Source organism: Mesoplodon densirostris, chromosome 5 (genome assembly GCF_025265405.1).
Source record: "Mesoplodon densirostris isolate mMesDen1 chromosome 5, mMesDen1 primary haplotype, whole genome shotgun sequence".
NCBI lineage: Eukaryota > Metazoa > Chordata > Mammalia > Artiodactyla > Ziphiidae > Mesoplodon > Mesoplodon densirostris.
Genome location: NC_082665.1, coordinates 8,342,014 through 8,364,046, shown reverse-complemented (window position 1 = coordinate 8,364,046; position 22,033 = coordinate 8,342,014). Strand labels below are relative to the sequence as shown.

General features: G+C 38.6%; 1 protein-coding gene across 9 annotated transcripts in view; it reads left to right on the top strand.

Annotated features, from left to right (window-relative positions):
• TTC3 (tetratricopeptide repeat domain 3) overlaps positions 1 to 22,033 on the top strand; it is a 141,563-nt gene that overhangs the window by 90,469 nt on the left and 29,061 nt on the right. For all 9 annotated transcript variants that reach the window (XM_060098492.1, XM_060098493.1, XM_060098488.1 and 6 more), the window contains 4 exons: positions 2,081 to 2,245; positions 7,641 to 8,688; positions 9,612 to 9,677; positions 14,669 to 14,818. In XM_060098492.1, the coding sequence (XP_059954475.1) occupies positions 2,081 to 2,245; positions 7,641 to 8,688; positions 9,612 to 9,677; positions 14,669 to 14,818 (1,429 nt within the window). The remainder of the gene's footprint in view (positions 1 to 2,080; positions 2,246 to 7,640; positions 8,689 to 9,611; positions 9,678 to 14,668; positions 14,819 to 22,033) is intronic.

The following is a 22,033-nucleotide window of genomic DNA, read 5'->3' as shown; positions in this document are numbered from 1 at the left end:
GCCATGGCTCACGGGCCCAGCCGCTCCGCGGCATATGGGATCCTCCCAGACCGGGGCACGAACCCGTATCCCCTGCATCGGCAGGCGGACTCTTAACCACTGCGCCACCAGGGAGGCCCTGTTTGTTTGTTCTTTAATTCTTCTAGGTGTTTGTTCTTTAATTCTTCTGAGTCTTTGTTAACCATTTCTTGCATCTTCTCAATCTTCGCCTCCATTCTTTTTCCGAGGTCCTGGATCATCCTCACTATCATTATTCTGAATTCTTTTTCTGGAAGGTTGCCTGTCTCCACTTCGTTTAGCTGTTTTCTGGGGTTTTATCTTGTTCCTTCATCTGGTACATAGCCCTCTGCCTTTTCATCTTGTCTGTCTTTCTGTGAATGTGGTTTTTGTTCCACAGGCTGCAGGGTTGTAGTTCTTGTTTCTGCTGTCTGTCCTCTCTTGGATGAGGCTGTCTCAGAGGCTTGTGCAAGCTTCCTAATGGGAGGGACTGGTGATGGGTAGAGCTGGGTGTTGCTCTGGTGGGCAGAGCTCGGCAAAACTTTAATCTGCTTGTCTGGTGATGGGTGGGGCTGGCTTCCCTTCTTTTTGGTTGTATGGCCAGAGGCAACCCAACACTGGAGCCTACCTGGGCTCTTTGGTGGGGCTAATGGTGGACTCTGGGAGGGCTCACGCCAGGGAGTACGTCCCAGAACTTCTGCTGCCAGTGTCCTTGTCCTCATGGTGAGCCACAGCCACCCCCCACCTCTGCAGGAGACCCTCCAACACTAGCAGGTAGGTCTAGTTCAGTCTCCCATGGGGTCACTGCTCCTTCCTCTGGGTTCCGATGCACACACTACTTTGTGTGTGCCCTCCAAGAGTGGAGTTTCTGTTTCCCCGAGTCCTGTCAAAGTCCTGTAATCACATCCTGCCAGCCTCTAAGTCTGATTCTCTAGTAATTCCTCCTCCCGTTGCCAGACCCCCAGGTTGGGAAGCCTGACATGGGGCTCCGAACCTTCACTCCAGTGGGTGGATTTCTGTGGTGTAAGTGTTCTCCAGTTTGTGAGTCACCCACCCAGCAGTGATGGGATTTGATTTTACTGTGATTGCACCCCTCCTACCACCTCACTGTGGCTTCTCCTTTGTCTTTGGATGTGGGATATCTTTTTTGGAGATCTCCAGTGTCTTCCTGTCAATGATTGTTCAGCAGTTAGTTGTGATTCCGGTGCTCTTGCAAGAGGGAGTGAGCGCACATCCTTCTACTCCACCATCTTGAACCAATCTCTCTCTTCCCCCACGTTTCTTAAATGAGTTGTAATGACAGTTGGCTTTGCACATTTCCATGGATTCTTTGAATGGAGGAATTGTTTTAAGTTAAAATAATAGTAGCCTATATTTTGATAGCACTTATGTACCAGGCACTATTTTAAGAGCTTTTTATGTATAACTCATTTAATCCACTCCTCTTTCTAGGAGATAAGTAGTATTATTATATTCATTTTACAGATAAGGAAACTCAGGCACAGTGTAGTTGAGTGTCCAAGGACACAAAGCTTGTACATAGCGGAGCCAGAATTTAAATCAGCAGTCTGGTTTAGAGCCCACACTCAAACTATTACATCTTTTTAGAGTGCTAGAATCTTATACTGTTTTTTTAAAAATCTTTTTATTTAAGTACCTTTTACCAGTCTCAGTCTCATCTTAACTTAAATTGATAGCAGTTATAATAAACTATTTCATTTTTCTCTTTAACAGGTTACAATTAATGCAACATTGATTTTTTTTAAAACCAAAATTTAAAAAAAATTTGCTCTTGGTAGCAAGAGTAAGTAGTTAAAAGTACTTAGGTATCTTGTACCTTACTTAGTAGTCAGGTATCTTGTACCTTATTCAGTAGTCACGTATCTCATACCTTACTCAGTAGTCAGGTATCTCTTGACTGTAATTGTGGAAAGGTAACTGTTCTGCATTAAATTCTCTGGTAGTGTTTTTTTGCATCCTGAAGTTGAGTAATATATTACTATCTTTATTTCAATTTAAATGTTACTCTGGGCCACCTGAAAGTTAATTATTCACAAAATTGTGTGTGTGTTTTTTTTATCAGCAAACGCAATTCAAATTCTGCGGGCCCATTTGTAGTGCCTGACCATCTTCGTCACGATGTAGAAGAATTTGAAGCTCTGTATGAACAGCACAGTAATGAATATGTTGTCCGTAATAAGAAGCTGTGGGACATTAACCCAAAACAAAAATGTTCAACTCTATATGAGTAAGTAGTTTAATATTCCTACAACTATTATACTGAGGCTGCCAGTTAAAGATCTTAAGTTGTTTACTTTTTGTCCCTTTATGTTTATTAAAGGAATCACTGATTGGCTCACAGACTCTGGGGAAGAAAAGTGTTTTTATGGCTTTTGTCATGTATTACACAAAGTTAATTGAGGATTTTTAACTATTACATTTAGAATCCTAATGATTATTAGTTTTGTCAGTTTGAGCTGCTAATGTAGATTCTGTCTATTTCCCAAACTGTCCTGGTTATGTCCTGATAGGACTGATAAACAGTTTCCAGCCATAATCTTTTATCATGAATTCCAAAGTATATACATTTGACAAGGAATAGTATAACTATTTGATCTCATTGTCCTTAATGTTGATGATGCAGTTGTTTGGCATCTCCTAAGTCCAGTGACAATTAATGTAGCTTGGTGAAGTACTACCCTTTTATTGGGGAAGGGATACCAGGATCTCGTTATTACTTCTGATGAGATAGTTGTCCAGCTGTGATGGTATAGAACACATATAGAACCCTGCATCTCTTTATTGTATTGAAAACTTGACTTCCCGACATTTATCTAAGAAAAGAGAAACTTTGGGCTGAATTACTTTTGGATTGAAAATATGAATGTGAAATTAACACTAGGGGACTTCCCTGGCAGTCCATGATTCAGCACTTCTACTGCAGGGGGCACAGGTTCGATCCCTGGTCGGGGAACTAAGATCCTGTATGCCACATGGCATGGCCAAAAAAAAAGAAAAGAGAAATTAACACTAAAGTCAAGTCTTTGTGGGGTGGATACAGTAGTGGAGTAAAGAGTTCAGGAAAATCTAGGAAACGTTTGCCTTTTTTTGTTTTTTTTTTAGTTTGGCATTAATAAGTTGTGCATGATGCCTTCCTTAGGAAAAGAAGGTGAGGGGCAAAGATCTGCAACAGAAAATTAATTTGAAAGCAAACTCCTGTCTCAGAAAAGAGGGGATATATGTATACGTATAGCTGATTCACTTTGTTGTACAGTAGAAACTAACACAACATTGTAAAGCAACTACACTCCAATAAAAATTAATTTTAAAAAGTGAACTCCTGGAAAACCCATCACTCATCTACAATTTGGTTATTGTTACTTCTTCTATTTTTCTCAGTTGCATTGTTCCTATTCAGTCTTTTTATATCCTCTTAGATCCCTTTTCATGGTTTTTCTTCAGAATTGAAGTGGTGAGCAAATCATATTCTCAGAACTGGATGACAACCTGGAATCAGCTATAAAACTATACTAGTATTTCTTAAAACATGCTGGACTTTGCTTCAGGCATCCAAAACTGAAGCTAAACTGTAGTTTTCAGGAGCTTGCTTCTTAAAGAATTTATTACCACTATAAGTGGGAGGAAATTTAATAAGTTTATGAGAAACCAATAGCCTGATTTGTTTGTGTATTTTGAGATAGAATTTATGTCTTATAATAGGAGAAAGTCAAGAAGTTACAGGAAGTCATACCTCAAAACAATTCTTTCCTTGAATTTTCAAAAGTAAACATGTAATGATTGGCTTAAGAATGATTTTTTTAGTGGCCAATGGGTAAGAGAAAGAAAAATAAAATTATTGTATATGAAAAGAGTGTAGAATAGAAACATATTAGACAAGAAGTCAAGAATACTACGATTGGGCTTCCCTGGTGGCGCAGTGGTTGAGAGTCCGCCTGCCGATGCAGGGGACATGGGTTCATGCCCCGGTCTGGGAGGATCCCACATGCCACGCAGCAGCTGGGCCCGTGAGCCATGGCCGCTGAGCCTGCGCATCCGGAGCCTGTGCTCCGCAACGGGAGAGGCCACAACAATGAGAGGCCCGCGTACCGCAAAAAAAAAAAAAAAAGAATACTACGGTAACTGCTGTTAACTTTTTCTTGATGTAAGTATTTCAGTTTAAAGTAGGGGGTTGGACTGATTTTTGTTTTCAGTGACCTCCACCTTGTTCTAACATTTTATGATACACATAGTTGAAGCAAAATAAATTTCAATAGGTGGCATTCTGCATTCAGTTTTTCCTAACACCTCTTTAGTAGTGTTAATTAGTCAAGATTTATTAATAACCACTTAAGGTTAAGCACTGGGGAAGATTTCAGAAAAAGTAGAAAATGTAGTTCTATCACGCAGCTTACAAGAAGCAGGAGTGCAAAATTGATCATTGGTTGAATCACAGTGTATTGCAAATAAAAATGACTTTGTGCAATAAGAATCGGGTTTTTTCTCCCTATCAGTCTTTGTCTACCAAAAAGAAAATGTGGTTCTTGCTTACTTGTCATGCTCTCTTCCAAGAAAGAGGGAACTGGGTCCTCATCTTTAATCTATTTCTTTAAAAAAAAAAAAAAAAAGGAATCATGAGCATGTAGAAAACAGTGATTTTTCAAATGGGCACAACCAGAATAGTAGGATGGGAATGCTTTTGGAAATATTTTTCCCATTCCTATCCCTTATCCCTGTTCTGACAGTGACATGCACCAGCACTGTGACAGTCCATTAAGGACCATTTAAGACACTAATGATCATCATTGAGTTATGAAAATATACATACACATATTTGCAAAAGGGAAAATATTTGCAAATCACATATCTGATAAGGGGCTAATATCCAAAATGTATGAAGAACTGATACAACTCGATATCAAGAAAACCAAACAGTCCAATTAAAAAATGGGCAGAAGACCTGAATAGCCATTTTCCCAAAGAAGACATACAGATGGCCAACAGGTACATGAAAAGGTGTTCTGCATCATTAATCATTAGGGAAATGCAAATCAAAAACACAATAATGTAATAACCTACAATGGAAACTAACCTGGAAAAAATATATATAACTGAATCACTTTGCTGTAAAACCTGAAACTAACACAATATTATAAATCAACTATACTTCAGTTTAAAAATAAACACACAAGCTATCATCTCCATCTCATACCTGTTAGAATAGCTTTTATCAAAAAGACTAGAAATAACAAGTGTTGGCAAGGATGCGGAGAAAAGGGAACCCTTGTTCACTGTTGGTGGGAAGGTAAATTGGTATAGTCACTATGGAAAACAGTTTGGAGGTTCCTTAAAAAATGAAAACATGTACATGTATATAATATAGCAACTATTGTTATCTGTGGTAAAATTAACTTTATTATTATTTTTATCACTTCCGTCAAGCACACCATGGCCAGTCTTTGCCTCAGGCTCTGAAGTGCAAGAACACTGTCCCTATTAGAGTCTGGATTATGAATAAATCATCTTTGTGTTATCTGGGGCCCCATGTTTATCTACAGAGACTATTTTTCAAGGCTAGAAAAGCATATAAATAGAGTTAAAGTTCATTTTGTGTTGCATTTCAAATAACAGTCACTATAAAAATTTTATTCACAATGTGGTTATAATACTATTTTTCTTTGGGCTAGGGACCCTTGTTGAATTAAATTTTGTTCTGTTTGAATGTATGAAAAATTCATTGCTCTTTAGCCAGTGGAAAAAACGTGGAGGCTCTATTTCTTCGAAAAAAAGGTGCGTATCCTTTCAGACTTTTTATTTTATTTTTTTGGCCGTGCCGTGTGGCATTCAGGATCTTAGTTGCCCAACCAGGGCTCAAACCCATGCCCCTTGCAGTGGAAGTGTGGAGTCTCAACCACTGGACCAGGGAAGTCCCCAGACTTTTAAAATGTTTATATGTATGAAATATATGTTTTGGACTTTATAAGCTGTTATTTAACTATACACTCAGCTTTGTCATTTGCCCTTTTCACCTAAAAATGCATGGTGAGTATTTTTTTGTATCCTTAAGTATTCTTCAGGAATCTGACTCTTATTAGTTACTCAATAATCATCACCATATCTATATCATCATTCATGCTGCGAACTCTTGAAAAGCTCTTTGCTAAATTACTAGTAATGGATTTCTTTCCTGTGGTCTCTGTTCTTTAGTGATCCCATTTTGGATTTGAGTATTTTAATGCAGGTAGAAAAGCTTTATTTTTTAATGATTCTCTTTAGTATTCATCACGGAGAGCAAAAAGTAAATACACATACACCACTGATGAATTATCTGCTGTTGCTTGTGGCAGCTAAACACCACCTGGAAAGGTCTCTCTTGGGACAGATTGTGGGGTCAGTGTTATTTATACCTATCGGCCAGAACCCTCAGAAAGGGTTATTGTTCCTGAGGCTACAGTAATTTGCTTCTTTTTACCTTATTACCCTCCCTCAACAGTTTCTGCTTTTAGAGATTTCTCATTAAAAATGAAGTTTGATTAGAATCTTAAGGCAAACGCTTATTTAACCTGTTACCTTGCAAAACAACATGTATGTAGGGGAGTTTCTATTGCAGAGCTTATTCTAAGGGGAAAATGTTTATCAAAAAACACTTTAAAAGAGACTGACGGCTTTTAAGTATTTAGATCAGCAGTGCAGACAAGGAGAAGTGGCTTTTGGTGTTTATGTATCAGTATAGCAGTTGCTTTGAATAGGGATTAATCACTTGGAATTGTCCTATGCATTTATGTGCAGCAGCATCTGCACATAAAGTGGTTTTCTTTTGCTTCAAAGAAGTATTGTTTTTACCTTCTTCCCGATTAAGTTATCTTCATGGTTAGCTTTAATTTACTAAGAATATTCCTTTGGAGGTTTTTGCTCTTGAAAAAGCCTTCTTAGTGTACATGGTATGTGTCTTTCTTGCTAGTTGTGCCACTGTTACAGACTGAATACCAAATTCAAATGGGAGAGGAAGCCTCTTTGAGCCTGGCACAAGAATGGCAAAAGAGCATGGCCCCAGAACTGGAGTGAACAAACCCAGTCCACAGATGGAGGCAGGTTAAGGAATTGGCCCCATTACTGTGGATCTGATCCTGCACTGTGGTGATTTATTGATCAGACCTGATTGATTTCAATAATTCTGAATCATTGTATATTCCTAAACAGAGAAATGTTAATAATTTACTATATGTAAATTCTAATAGGATTTTTTTGAAATTTGATTTCCTTTTTTCATTTGATGTTCTTGTTATTGATAGCCTTGTTATTTTTCTTGAATAAGTTTCTTTGCTTTTCATTGTTTTTTAAAATATATTGAATAATTATTTAACTGAAACTTATAAAAATAACTTTTTAATCTCCTTTTGTTTTTTTCCCCAAGATTTTTTAAAGGACTATTTTCTGAGGGGTAAACAAAATTTTATTTATAGTATCATTGATTACAGTTAGCCTTTCTCAGATTTAATATGAGTATAATATATTTGATGGGGAGGTGTCAAGATCAGTTAGAAGTGAAGTAGTATTTTACTTTGGGAGAAATTTTGGGAAATATTTTTTTCAGATAAACATGTACAAGTACTTCCTTATAATAAGTCATGTAAATTTTTTCCTAGTTATTTCTCTCAGTTGTTAGAGGAACATGGTCCCTTGGACATGAGTAACAAGATGTTTTCTGAAGAATATGAGTTTTTCCCAGAAGAAACTCGACAGATACTAGAAAAAGCAGGAGGTTTGAAATCTTTTCTCCTGGGATGTCCTCGTTTTGTTGTGATTGACAACTGTATTGCATTGAAGAAAGTTGCGTTACGGCTTAAGAAAAAGAGAAAGAAGAAAAACATTAAGACAAAAGTAGAAGAAATTTCGAAAACAGGAGAGTATTTACGAGTTAAACTACCGCTGAATCCAACTGCTAGGGAATTTAAACCAGATGTGAAATCCAAACCAGTGTCTGACTTATCTTCAGCACCAGCTTCTGAGGATGTGAAGCCCCACCTTACATCTGCTAATTCTCCCCAGTCACCTTGTGAAGCTGTGAAGCCGAAACTAATTTCCGATAATTCTTCCAAATCAGTTTCTGAGGATGAGAAGCCCAAAGGGGTGTCTTCTGACTCTCCCAAACCAGTCTCCGAGGAGACAAGTCACAAGCATGTCTCCTCTGATCCTCCCAAACCAGTTACGGAGGATGTGAAACCAACCTATTGGACTCAACCCCAATTGGTCACAGGATACTGTACGTATCTTCCCTTTCGGGGATTTGACATTACCCAGACACCACCAGCGTTTATAAATGTGTTACCGACTTTGCCCCAGTATAGCATTTACGCACCTCTGGCCAGAATTTCTTCTGAATATCAGCTGCAAAGATCAATACCAGTGGTGCCGTCTTTTGTAGCCAGTGACATAACAGAAGTGCATTTTGAGGGCCATTATTTCAGTACTGAGAATGCCCCTGGTAACCAGATTGCCTCTGAAACACAGATCCTTCAGGAATCTTTGGAAATACCAGTAAAGTCACAGTGCATCACGGATGGTGCTGATACAGCCCAAAGTGAGTCTCACAGAACTGATGACCACTGTGGAAATTCTGCCAAGCAGGAAGTAAAACCAGAAAGCACCAATGAAGTAACAGATATTCCACATACACAAATGGTTGCCGTACAGGTAAGACTGAAAATAGAAAGTCTTCTTCATACTAAAGTTAAATTTTCCTCTTCATTTTTCATTGCCATCATATTTACTAAAATTCTTTAAAATGATGGACTTTATGAACCCTTTTGTAGGGCGTGACAGGTAATGCCAGAAGGAATTTTTGGGTTTAGTAAATAACATCCTTCTTCCTATCCAAGTTTTGCACCAGTTGAGAAATAAGATAGTGGAGCCAGCAGATGGAGCCAAAACATCACCTTGATAATTAATAAAAGTATGGCAGGAAGATGTGGCTGTTTCTGTAGAGTGCATGTCCTAAGAGTGAAGCCCATGACATACCAGCTTCCCCACCTAGTTAAAGCAGTGCTGGACTAGAAGGCCTCCTAACTTGGGTGCCTGCCGCTAAGACGTACTGCATGGAGAAGGAAGGGGAAAACGTGCTTTCTGCATGGGCAGCTCCCAAGAAAAAGAAAAAAGGAAGAGTCTGGGCTGCACATGCCCAGTTCTCCTACCAAACCAGGGGAGGAGTGAGGGAGTTAAAAGACACAACCAGATGGAGAGAAACAAGAGAGATGTGAATAAAAGTTCCTTCCTAACAAGCACGAGAATAAGCTAAGGTTTCTCTATAGTTAACTTCATAAGGCATGAATTCATTAAATCCTTATTGGTTATCCTCCTACTCATTAAGTTTTTTGCTTTCTAGAAAACTTTGAAGAATTATGTTAACAGTAATGAACCAAAATCATTTTCACTTTTACTAATTATAAATGATCACTTTTTCCTGTTTACAAATATTTGTAGAAAGCATAGAACATTATCTAGACTGGCCAAAAAAAACCTTGAAAAAGTTATGGGCATGTTTCAAAATGTTATTACATGATGGATTTATTTTACTAGAGCAATTGAGGTAGACTGAATGTGTTTGTTTTGCCCCAAAGGTGTCTTGGAATATAATGCATCAAGAAGTCAATACTGAGCCGTATGATCCCTTTGAGGCACAACCGGTGAGTCAAAATCCTATTAAACTGTTTAAAGGTTTAATTTTCTTTACTTTTAACTAGATGGGAATGACGAACTTAGAACTATTTTGAAGCCAGTTATTCCATACAAAACATTATAGAATAGGCTTTAGAACATAAAAAAAAATTATTGTTTTGTTGTTATTGTTCGAATTTGGGAAGGAGAGGCAGAGGAAAAGGTAAGTTTTTTCCAGCTTTACTGATTGTGAAGTCTAGCGGCTTTATTGTTTTAACTGGTATAATGAGCCTGTGTTAATTTATAAGTAAAAGCTTATTCACATGAGTAACACAGAAATTATTATAAAAACCTTCACCGCTTTAAGAATGATTCAATTAGAAAATCTATTAATATAATTACTGTGTTAACATATCTTAAGAGAAAAGTCATTTGATCAACTCCATAGCTGCTGATAGGGTATTGGAAAAAATTCAAGTTTTTTTCTTGACTAAAACTCATAATCAAATGGGAATAGATGAATACTTTTCAACATGCTTGTATCTTTCTTAAACCAAATGCGTCATCTTGCTTAAAGGTTATATATCATCGTTAATATTTATTATTATCCTGGAGATATTAGCTGACAAAATCAGATACGAGAAAAAAATAAGATTTTAAAGGTGGAGGTATAAGTATCATTATTTACAGAGGCTAAGACTCTGTCCCTGGAACATCCAAAGTGATCAACCGAAAACCCAATACCAAAATGTAAGATAATTCAGAAGGTTGATTGGATAAAATTCCTTTCCAGTTATAAACAACCCATTGCAAATTATATTAAAGAAAAGATTACGTTTTCAATAGCATCAAAAAGATAAAATATGTAAACCTGTGAAAGAAGACTTTAAAATGCTACTGAGACACACAGAAGACTTAATGAGAAAATGTTAAGTGTACTTGAATAGGAAGACCTATTATTAAAGAGATTGTTTCTCTCTAAAGATTTTAATTTAACACAGTCTCAAAACAAACATGAACAGAGTGTATGAGTTATCTATTGCTGCATAACAAGCTACCTCACAATTTCTATGAGTCAGGAATGGAGGAGCAATTTAGCTGGGTCATTCCAGATATTTCTTATGAGTTGCAGTCAAGGTGTTGACCTTGGCTCAAGCATCTGCAGGAGTAACTGGGACCGGAGGTGCTACCTCCAGGATGGCTCATTCACATGCCTAGCAAGTTGGTGCTGGCTGTTCGCAGGAAGCATGAGTTCCTTGCCTGTGGACCTCCACCTAGGGCTGCTTGAGTGTCTTCCTGAGGCCTGGCTTTCCCCAGAGTGGGTGATCCAAGACAGAAGTAGCAGTGGCTTTCATGACCTACTTTAGGAAGTCACAGTGTATCGCTTCTCCTGTATTTGTCTTGGTCACATAGACCAACCCACCAACCCTGATACATTGTAGGCGAGGATTATACAATGGCATGAATACCAAGAGGCAAGGATCTTGGGGGCCACCTTGGTGGCTGGCTACTGCATAGAATTTATTTGAAACTGGACAAATTGATTCTAAACTTCATATGGAAAAACAAACATCAAGAATGCCCATGGAAAAGAAACTATAGGAAGGGGAGTTGTGCAGGTAGGTATCAAAACATAATATAAATCTATATTAGCACATAAATAGATCATTAGACTAAGAATCCAATAGAACAAAATATAGAAATTTAAGGTCTAATAAAAATGCTAGCTGTTGGTGAGCAAAAAGTAGATTGTTAAATACGTGGTGTTAGTAGAAGTGGGTTGCCATCTAGAAAAAATTAGTTTGTATCCCTACCTCATTCCATATACCAGAATAAATTCCAGGCAGATAAAATATTTAAATATTAAAAAATGGACCAAGGGCTTCCCTGGTGGCGCAGTGGTTGAGAGTCTGCCTGCCGATGCAGGGGACACGGGTTCGTGCCCCAGTCCAGGAGGATCCCACATGCCGCAGAGCGGCTGGGCCCGTGAGCCACGGCCACTGAGCCTGCGCATCTGGAGCCTGTGTTCCGCAACGGGAGAGGCCACAACAGTGAGAGGCCCGTGTACCGCAAAAAAAATAAAAAATTAAAAAATTAAAGATGGACCTAGAAGAGTACCTAGAAGAAAAGGAAAAATTTTTAAATAAGATTAATGAACAGCAGGACAGAAAAGTATTTGCGTATATGTGTTTACACACACATATGTAATGTGTCTATACATGCACATAACATATATATATGTATGAACAAATATATACAGCATCAAAACACAAATGACCAACTAGGAAAATTATTTGCAGCATAGGACAGAGAACTAATTTCCTTGCTTAGCATATGAAGTTGCTGTAAATCAATAAGGAAAAAATTAATAATCTGACACAAAAATGGGAATGGATGGGAATAGACAATCTGCAATAAAAGAAATAAGGATAATTTTTAAACATAGAAAATGATGCCCAACCCCAATGGAAGTAAGAAAAACAATCATTTATACATTATTGAAAGAATATAAAAATGTAAATTTTGGGGGAAGGCAGTTTGGAATTTATCTGCGTTCATATATGTGTACAGAGACCAGTGAACAGGATATTTGTATATTATCTGTATTTATGTGAACAAAAAATTGAATACAATGTGAATATGCATCGATATTCACTAGTTAAGTGAATTATGGTACATCCATATAATGAATATTACTCTGTCATTTAAAAATGAAGCGATTCTGTGATCACTGATTAAGAGTGATTTATAATATCAGATGTGTAATTAATTAGGAATAAGTAAGGTTAGAACTTTGTGTTGCCTGCTACTATTTTTACAAATAGCTTTACAGTTTTAGCCAATTATAAAATATAATATAGAGCCCTTAAATTTTTTTAATGAACAATACTGAAAATTATGAAAGAGAAATTGAAAATTATCTACATTCCCATCACCCATGTTAGAATCTGATGTGCAGCCTTCAGGTTTTATTTTAACATTGGCATTCAAGTTAGCAATGCTTTTTATTTTATTTATTTATTTATTTGTTTGTTTGTTTATTTAAGCAATGCTTTTTAAAAGATGGGATCATACCATATATGTTACATTTGAAATTTTCAGTCTTAATAGATTGTGGACTTTTTTCCATGTCAGTAAATACCAATTTTCACCAACATTTTTAATGCATGCTTGGTATTCCATTATATGAATTCATAGTTTATTTGACTAGATTCTTTTGTTGAACATTTAGATTATGTTAGCTTTTCATGTGTACAGTGCTGTGGTGAACATTGTTGGCTGAATATGAGTGTATACCAAGTAGAATGAGTGGTATTGAGTTCTTACACTACTTAGCTTTAACCAGGTATGCTGTGTTTGAGCCAGTGTTTTTACCCTCATATAAATATTCTCATCAGTGTTGGGATAATTCACGAATACTTTCTTAAATTAGCTCTTAGTTTCAAGACCTTGACATTAGCATAGTTGATTGCTGGTTTCTCAACCAGTTAGACTTAAAATTATCCCCAGCACGGCTGCTTTCTTCTGGGACTTTGAGAAGTTGCCTGTCTTCTCTAAACCTTGGTTTCCTGATCTGTAAAAACTGAAAATAACATATCTCTTACACAATTGTGGTGAAATTTAAGTATAATAACATAGAGATGGCATATAACTTGCTGCCTGTCTCTGTTAGCAATTTGGGGCATATGAATTAATTCATAATACTGAGTTGCATTGTGATCCTTTTGCTGAATTGAGACTGAAAACAGAAATAACTAAGATCTGAAACCGTAAAGGCTTGCTTGTGGGTCATAGTAAGGTTCACCATTTAGTTGATTATTTAAATATGGGCTGTATTCGTAGAGCTGAACTTTCAGTCTGGATGACAAGAACTGAGACTCTCCACAGCAAATTGGCACGTATGGTCACCCTGGCCACAGTTCACGGTTCTCAGATAATTTACAGAATTTCAAAACCTTGATTCCCTGCCTTTTTACACTTGGAAGATGCTAAGATGCTGGGAGAGGTACAGGAGATGGGGAAGACGGACCAAGTTTGTGCCACTGGGTTAGATTTCCAAAGCCTGGCTGCCAAGGCCCCTCGTATCTTGGTAGAGCAGTTACCTGCAGCTGGGAGGAGTTGCCAGAATCAAACAGGTGCTTCTTTCAGACACAAATGTGTGATTGCTGCCAGTCTTAGCAGTAGGAAAGGCTTTAAAAAAATACATAAATGCTGCTTTTTGTTTGCCAACATTTCACACTGCAGTATGACTTCTGTTTGCTTTTTTTTTTTTAAAGCTGTCTGGGAGGCAGTTACATAACTGTAAATAATTTATTGATAATATTTTAACTCGTCTTTTAAAAATATCAGCAACTATCCATTTGAAACACTATAAAAGTAGGGCCAAAATTATGTCCTGTTCCTATCTAAAATATGCATAATATTTGCAGTTTTTAAAGCTGGTAAGTAGTTCTTGATATTCATTGTGGAGGATGACATTCATATCAAACTGTTAATTTAATATTGGACTCTTCTAAAACAAATATTCAGAGCTAATTACGGTACATAGTGAGAAGTTTCCTTGTGAGTTCCAGTAATATGAATAATTTTTTTTAAAAAAAAAGAGCTGGCTTGGTACTTCTCTGATGGTCCAGTGGTTGGGAGTCTGTCTTCCATTGTGGGGGACACAGGTTTGATCCCTGGTTGGGGAACTGGGGTCCCACATGGCCACGGGGCAGCTAGGCCCACACGCTGCAACTACTGAGCCCGTGCGCTGCAACAAGAAAAGATACCACATGCCGCAACAAAGATCCCACGTGTCACAACTAAGACCCAGTGCAGCCAAAGAAAGAAAGAAATAGAGCTGGCTTTGATAAACAGTGTAACAGGTTTTTAATTCTTGAATTATTGTGACATTTCCCTTGTAAATTTTCATCTGCCATATATTCTCCTTTGTTTATTTTAAGAGACAGTTCAGAACAAGATCAGAAATAGGCTTTTAAAACTACTTTTAATAGATAATTTTGTATTATACTTTTAGGGGAGTATTTCACAGATTGAAAAGGAGTACCAGGCTTTACAAGAGCAGCTTAAGGAAGCATGTGAAAGTTATGAGCAGAGAAATATCAAGGGCTCAGAAGAAACCAAGGATCTGGAAGAAAAGTTGAAAAGGCACCTAGAAGAAAACAAGGTAATCCTATCTGAAACCCTCTTTCATAGCATGCGGTATCATTAGGAGAATTGTGCTTATGTAGCCTCAATTAGCTGAGCTACTGCATTGATGGCCAAACGAAAGGATTCTTTCTCGTTGCCTCTTTCAAATTTCCTTATGACATATTAAAGTAACAGTGTTTTAGAAGCTCTACAAGTTGCAGTCTAAGAAAAGGGCTGTGAATCTGAACTTTCATATATCATAATTCAGTTTGCTTGCTTAACTAAAACTATTTTCTAAGGGAACCCTCTTGCACTGCTGGTGGGAATGTAAATTGATACCGCCACTATGGAGAACAGTATGGAGGTGCCTTAAAAAACTACAAATAGAACTGCCATATGACCCAGCAATCCCACTATTGGGCATACACCCTGAGAAAACCATAATTCAGAAAGAGACATGTACCACAATGTTCATTGCAGCTCTATTTACAATAGGCAGGACATGGAAGCAACCTAAGTGTCCATCGACAGATGAATGGACAGAGAAGATGTGTCACATATATACAATGGAATATTACTCAGCCATAAAAAGAAACGAAATTGAGTTACTTGTAGTGAGGTGGATGGACAGTCTGTCATACAGAGTGAAGTAAGTCAGAAAGAGAAAAACAAATACTGTATGCTAATACATATATATGGAATAAAAAAAATGGTTCTGAAGAACAAAGGGGCAGGACAGGAATAAAGACACAGACGTAGAGAATGGATTTGAGGACGTGGGGAGGGGGAAGGGTAAGCTGTGACAAAGTGAGAGAGTGGCATGGACATATATATACACTACGAAATGTAAAACAGATAGCTAGTGGGAAGCAGCCACATAGCACAGGGAGATCACCTCGGTGCTTTGTGACCACCTAGAGGGGTGGGATAGGGAGTGTGGGAGGGAGACTCGAGAGGGAGGAGGTATGGGTATATATGTGTATGTATAGCTGATTCACTTTGTTATAAAGCAGAAACTAACATACCATTGTAAAGCAATTATACTCCAATAAAGATGTTAAAATATATAAATAAATACCAAAAAAACCTCAAAACTATTTTCTGGAGACTAAGCTCCAAGTTAAATTATTATTATTGTTGTTGTTTAAATTTTTTTATCATTGTGTTCTGAATTCATGGCATTTTTTTTTTTGGCTGCGTTGGGTCTTCGTTGCTGCACTTGGGCTTTCTCTAGTTGCAGCGAGTGGAGGCTACTCTTCGTTGAGGTGCGCAGGCTTCTCATTGTGGTGGCTTCTCTTGCTGCGGAGCGTGGGCTATAGGCGCGCGGACTTCAGTAGCTATGACTTGCAGTCTCTAGAGCGCAGGCTCAGTAGTTGTGGCGCACAGGCTTAGTTGCTCTGCAGCATGTGGGATCTTCCCAGACCAGGGATCGAACCTGCATCCCCAGCATTGGGCAGCGGATTCTTAACCACTGTGCCACCAGGCAAGTCCCTAAATTCTTGTTTATAGTGAGAGAGGTTGTGTAGCAATAGTGGTTCAGAGTGTGAGGCCTGGAGTCAGACTGACTGGATTCAGATCCAGGCTTAGTTCTATACTAGTTCTGATCTTGATCAAGTTATTTAACATCTCTGTGCTTTAGTTTCTTATCTGGAAAAAATGGGTAACAGTGGCTCCCATTTGCCGGGTTAGATTAATACTTGTAAAGTACAGTTATCCCTCAGTATCTGCAGGGGATTGGTTCCAGGACCCATTCAGAAATACCCAAATCCACAGATTCTCAGGTCCCTTGTATACAATGGTGTAATATGGTTAGCCCTCTGTATCTGAGAGTTCCACATCTGAGGACACAGAGGGCTAACTGGACTTAACGTTGCCTGGTGCATAGTAAGAGCTCTCTGAGTGTTGCCTGCCACTATTATTACTACTACTACTATCATCATCATCATCTTCATCTTACTACTCAGGAAATATAAAAAGAACGCATGGAGCGTTGGCATACTAGAACTGTAAAGTCACCCAGAGTATCTTGGTTGAGTCTACTGATCTTGAATTCCATTCGTTAAGATTGACCTTCAGTTACATGTGACTGGTTCTTGGAGTAATACTGATTCATGGCAAGGCCCAGTTGAATTAGTGGGAAAATGGAATTATAGATGTGAGGAAATCATGGTACGTTTGTTTTTTAAACTAAGGTCTTTTTTTTTTTTTTTTTAGTCTCTGCTTTACAACAAAGTGAATCAGTCATACATATACATCTATTCCCACATCCCCTCCCTCCTGCATCTCCCTCCCTCCCACCCTCCCCATCCCACCCCTCCAGGCAGCCACAAAGCACCGAGCCGATCCCCCTGCGCCACGCGGCCACCCCCCACCATCCATCCACCCCACGCCCGGTAGTGTATACACGTCCATGCCTCTCCACCTCCCCGTCACAACCCACCCCCCCATATCCCCAAGCCCACCCCCAGTAGGTCTGTGTCTCTATTCCTGTTTTACCCCTAAGTTCTTCATGACATTTTAAAAATGGCGTATAATCTAATAAAAATATCAAGTCACTATTTTGTATACCTGAAACTAATATTGTAAATCAGCTATATTTCAATTTTTTAAAAAAAAATTATACGCCATTTAAGATTATACACCATTTAAAGTTATTACAAAATAATGCCTGTATTTCCCTGTGCTGTACAATATATGCTTGCTGCTTATTTATTTTATACATAGTAGTTTGTGTCTCCTAACCCCCTACCCCTATCAGGCCCTTCCCCCCTTCCCTCTCCCCACTGGTAGCCACTCACTTGTCCTCTCTATCTGTGAGTCTGGTTTGTTATATTCATTCGTTTGTTTTATACTTTAGATTCTACAAATAAGCAATAACATAGAGACTTGTCTTTCTCTGTCTGACCTGTTTCACTTAGCAGAATACCCTCTAGGTCCATCCATGTTCTTCCAAATGACAGAACTTCATTCTTTTTTATGGCTGAGTAATATTCCATTGTGTATATATATATACCACATCTCTTTATCCATTCATCTGTTGATGGACACTTAGGTTGCTTCCATATCTTAGCTATTGTAAATAGTGCTGCTGTGAATATTGGGGTGCATATATCTTTTTGAATTAGTGTTTTTATGTTCTTTGGATATATACCCAGGAGTGGAATTGCTGGATCATGTGGTAGCTCTATTTTTAGTTTTCTGAAGAACCTCCATTCTGTTTTCCATAGTGGCTGCACCAATTTACATTCCCACCAACAGTGTACAAGGGTTCCCTTTTCTCCACATCCTTGCCAGCATTTATTGTGCTCTTTTAAAATTTTTTTTGGCTGCATTGGGTCTTGGTTGCTGCAAGTGGGCTTTCTCTAGTTGTGCTGAGCGGGGGCTACTCTTCGTTGCGGTGTGTGGGCTTCTCATTGCGGTGACTTCTCTTGTTGCAGAGCATGGGCTCTAGGCGTGCGGGCTTCAGTAGTTGTGGCACGCAGGCCTTAGAGAGTGTGGGCTTCAGTAGTTGCAGCTTGCAGGCTCTAGGGTGCGCGGGCTTCAGTAGTTGTGGTGCACAGGCTTAGTTGCTCCACGGCATGTGAGATCTTCCCGGACCAGGGATCAAACCTGTGTCCCCTGAATTGGCAGGCGGATTCTTAACCACTGTGCCACCAGGGAAGTCCTATTGTGTTCTTTTTGATGACAGCCATTCTGACAGGTGTGAGGTGATATCTCATTGTAGTTTTGATTTGTATTTCTCTCATGATGAGTGATGTTGAGCATCTTTTCATGTACCTGTTGGCCATCTTAATGTTTTCTTTGGAAAAATATCTTTTCAGGTCTTCTGCCCATTTTATAATCAGCTTGTAAAAACTGAGGTCTTTTGTACAGAGGTAACAAAGGGCTGTTTGTCCATTTAAGAAAGGAAGAATTTGTTCCAGATGTCTGAGTCAACAGCTGACGTTACATATTAAGTAGAAGAAAATGAGCTGTGGGACCTTAATCAATAAACTCATTTATTGAGATTTAAGTATGCCCAGAAGAAGAGGGTTGGTATGTAAAGGCTACTGTTATAACATTCCTTAGGACATGTTTTTACTTGGGATGAGACTGGGGAGATTTGAAGAATGAGAAGAATTGGAAGGAACCAGCCTTTCTGCTCAGTTGCCCAGTTGAATGAAGTCTTCTTGATCGTGAAGAGGGAAACATGAGCAAAAGTAAAGCCCTGCACAGTGGCTCACAGAACGCTAATTTGGATAAGCTACTTGGGGGGCTTAACAAAATAAAATATTTTTGTAAACTTTGTATTGCCTCAGGAAAATTCAGTTTTCAGTTTTAATAAATCCGTGCGGGAATGCCTGTGTTCACCCGATTAAGTGCTGAGGGCAGATTTGCAGACTCAGCCACTTAATTTTAGGTGGGCATCTGGTGAGTGAGGTTTCTTTCTTTCTGGCAGAGGCTTGTCCAGCTTTATAAACTGCTGGTCTGACTGGGTCCTGTGTTTGTGCAGCTCATCAAGGCTTCTTTGTACACTTGACCAAGAAATGTCCAGTAAATTAGCACCCAGGGAGGAGGGCTGTGAGAGGGCAGCAGCTTGGGCTGGTGGGCTTGGACTCTTGACCTGCTTTTTAACTTTGCTAAGGCTCTGGGTCTGGTTCCATGTGGTTGTACTTAAGAGTAGTCAGTCCATTTTTTAAAAAGAGCCATTATTTAGTCCCTCAAATTACAGGCCAGTTGGGTTATTAGACTTTCCATGTAAAATGTATACCCGTTTCCTAGCAGGATAAATTGCTTGTCTGAGATCCTTAGGTTGTTGTCTGCACAAGAGCAAATGAGGTTTAGTTGTGGCCACTTTACTAATCATGACTATACTGAGAATTCACTTGTGGAAAATCTTTTACAAACGTAAAAAGAAATTTCCACTTTTGTTATCTTTCCCTTGGCCTTTGACTCTCTTAGATCACTGAGGTTATGAGCTAATACTTACTTAAAGTTTCTCGATCCCACATTTGGATATATTAGATACAACAGCCCTTCCCCCTTATAGAGAATAGAGAAGCAAGCAGTAGCAAATCACGTTTAAGAACTCAGGCAAGCAGAGCAACTAAGCCGTGTGCCACAACTACTGAGCCTGTGCTTGAGAGCCCACGAGCCACAACTGCTGAGCCTGCACTCTAGAGCCCACGAGCCACAGCTACTGAGCCCACGTGCCACAACTACTGAAGCCCACATGCCTAGAGCCCGTGCTCCGCAACGAGAAGCCCCCGCAATGAGAAGCCTGTGCACGGCAGCTAAGAGTAGCCCCTGCTCGCTACAATTAGAGAAAGCCCATGCACAGCAACGAAGACCCAGTGCAAAAAAAAAACAAAAAACACTTGGGCAGTAAGAGTCAGACTGCCTGACTCGTGACCCCAGCACCACCACTTAATAGCTTTGTGACCTAAAATAATTTACTCAATCTCTTCGACCCTCAGTTTCCTCATTAATAATGTAATCTCTACTTCATAGTTTTGTGAGGACTCACAGAGGTGGTTGGAAAGGGGTGGGGAATGGCCAGAGGTATAGAAAGAGGAAGAATTGTCCCCCACCCAGAATGCTGTCACGCCCTCTTTGAGAAAAATCACTTATTTACAAAGCACTTGAAAAGTGCTGAGCGTTTACAAAGCATCAGTAAAAATCTGGGCCAGCTATTGCATATAGCTGATGGAGTTTGATTATCATGAGATAGGGATGGGCCAATTCTCTATTCCCTGCCAGAAGAAAATAGCAATTCTAAAGCCAGAGTCTCCTATTGTTTTTAATGTACGTCTCACCTGCAACCAGCAGGTTATAACTGGTTGCCATATTGCTCAAGGGTGTATGTTCTTTCTTGTTTTATTAAGGTAAAATTCACCTTTAACCACTATAAAGTATACAGTTCAGTGGTTTTCAGTATATTCATCATGTTGTATAATCATTACCACCGTCTAATCCAGAACCGTTTTCAACACTCCAAAAAGAAGCTCTGTACCCATTAAGCAGTCACTCCCCATCTCTCCTAGGTCATATGTTCTTAAGGTGCTTTAATGAGATTTGCTTATAGCTAAGATGGGGATTTAGTTGACATTGACTCTTAAAACACAGTCAAAATAATTTTGGCCCAGAATAATTTATGGAGTAGAATTTGGAACTTTGTCCTGTTTCAACAGAATCTTGGGCCCCTGCCTGCCAAAACTTCCTCAGCTCACGTCTGCATAGAGGTGGGGTTCTCCTGTTCAGTTATTGCCTTTGCCAAGTTCAGCCTTTTTAAATTTTTTTCTTAAGATATTTTTTTTTAATGTGGGCCATTTTTAAAGTCTTTACTGAATTTGTTACAATATTGTTTCTGTTTTATGTTTTTTTGGCCACAAGGCATGTGGGATCTTAGCTCCCCAACCAGGGATCAGACCTGCAACCCCTGCATTGGAAGGCGAAGTCTTAACCACTGGACCACCAGGGACGTCCCCAGCCTTTTTTTTTTTTTTTTAACATTTATTTATTTAGTTATTTGTTTATTCGGTTGTGCTGGGTCTTAGTTGTGGCAGGCGGGCTCCTTAGTTGCACCAGCATTTTTTTTAATCTAACATTTATGGAGCTCATGTTATGTGCCATACTGAGTTGTAAATATTTTACATGTATTATTTTATTTAATCTCAGAACAATCCTAGTGTACTAGTGTTACAGTATAGTATATAATATTCTCTCCATTTTACTGATAAGGAAAAAGGAGGCCGGACTTGCTAATGCTTCTTGCTCCAAGTCACACCAGTACTAAGCAGGAGGGCAGGTGGTGAGTGTCCGGCTCCAAATACCTTGCTTTTGTCCTCCCTTAAGAGAATGTCTAGCTGTATTCCATATATTTTTATATGTCACATCTTCATTATCTTTTCAGTACAAAATTTCTAATTTCCTTTGAGATTTATTCCTTGAATCATGTTTGAAGTATACTGTTTTACATTCATTCAAATATTTTTATACTTCTTAATTTAACTTTCTGTTATTTGATTTTTTTGTCATTGATTGGTTTTGATTTCTAATTTTAAAATTTTGTTGTTTGGCCCAAAATATAGTCAATACTTATAAAATATTTCATGTGTGCTTGAAAAGAACCATTTGCCATTAATATATATATGTATATAAAATATATATGTATTTATTTTTCTGCCTTTTGTGGGTGTACTGTTCTGCACATGCTGATTAGTCCAAATCTGTTACTTCTATTTTTCTTATCTTCTGTACTCTTATTGATTTT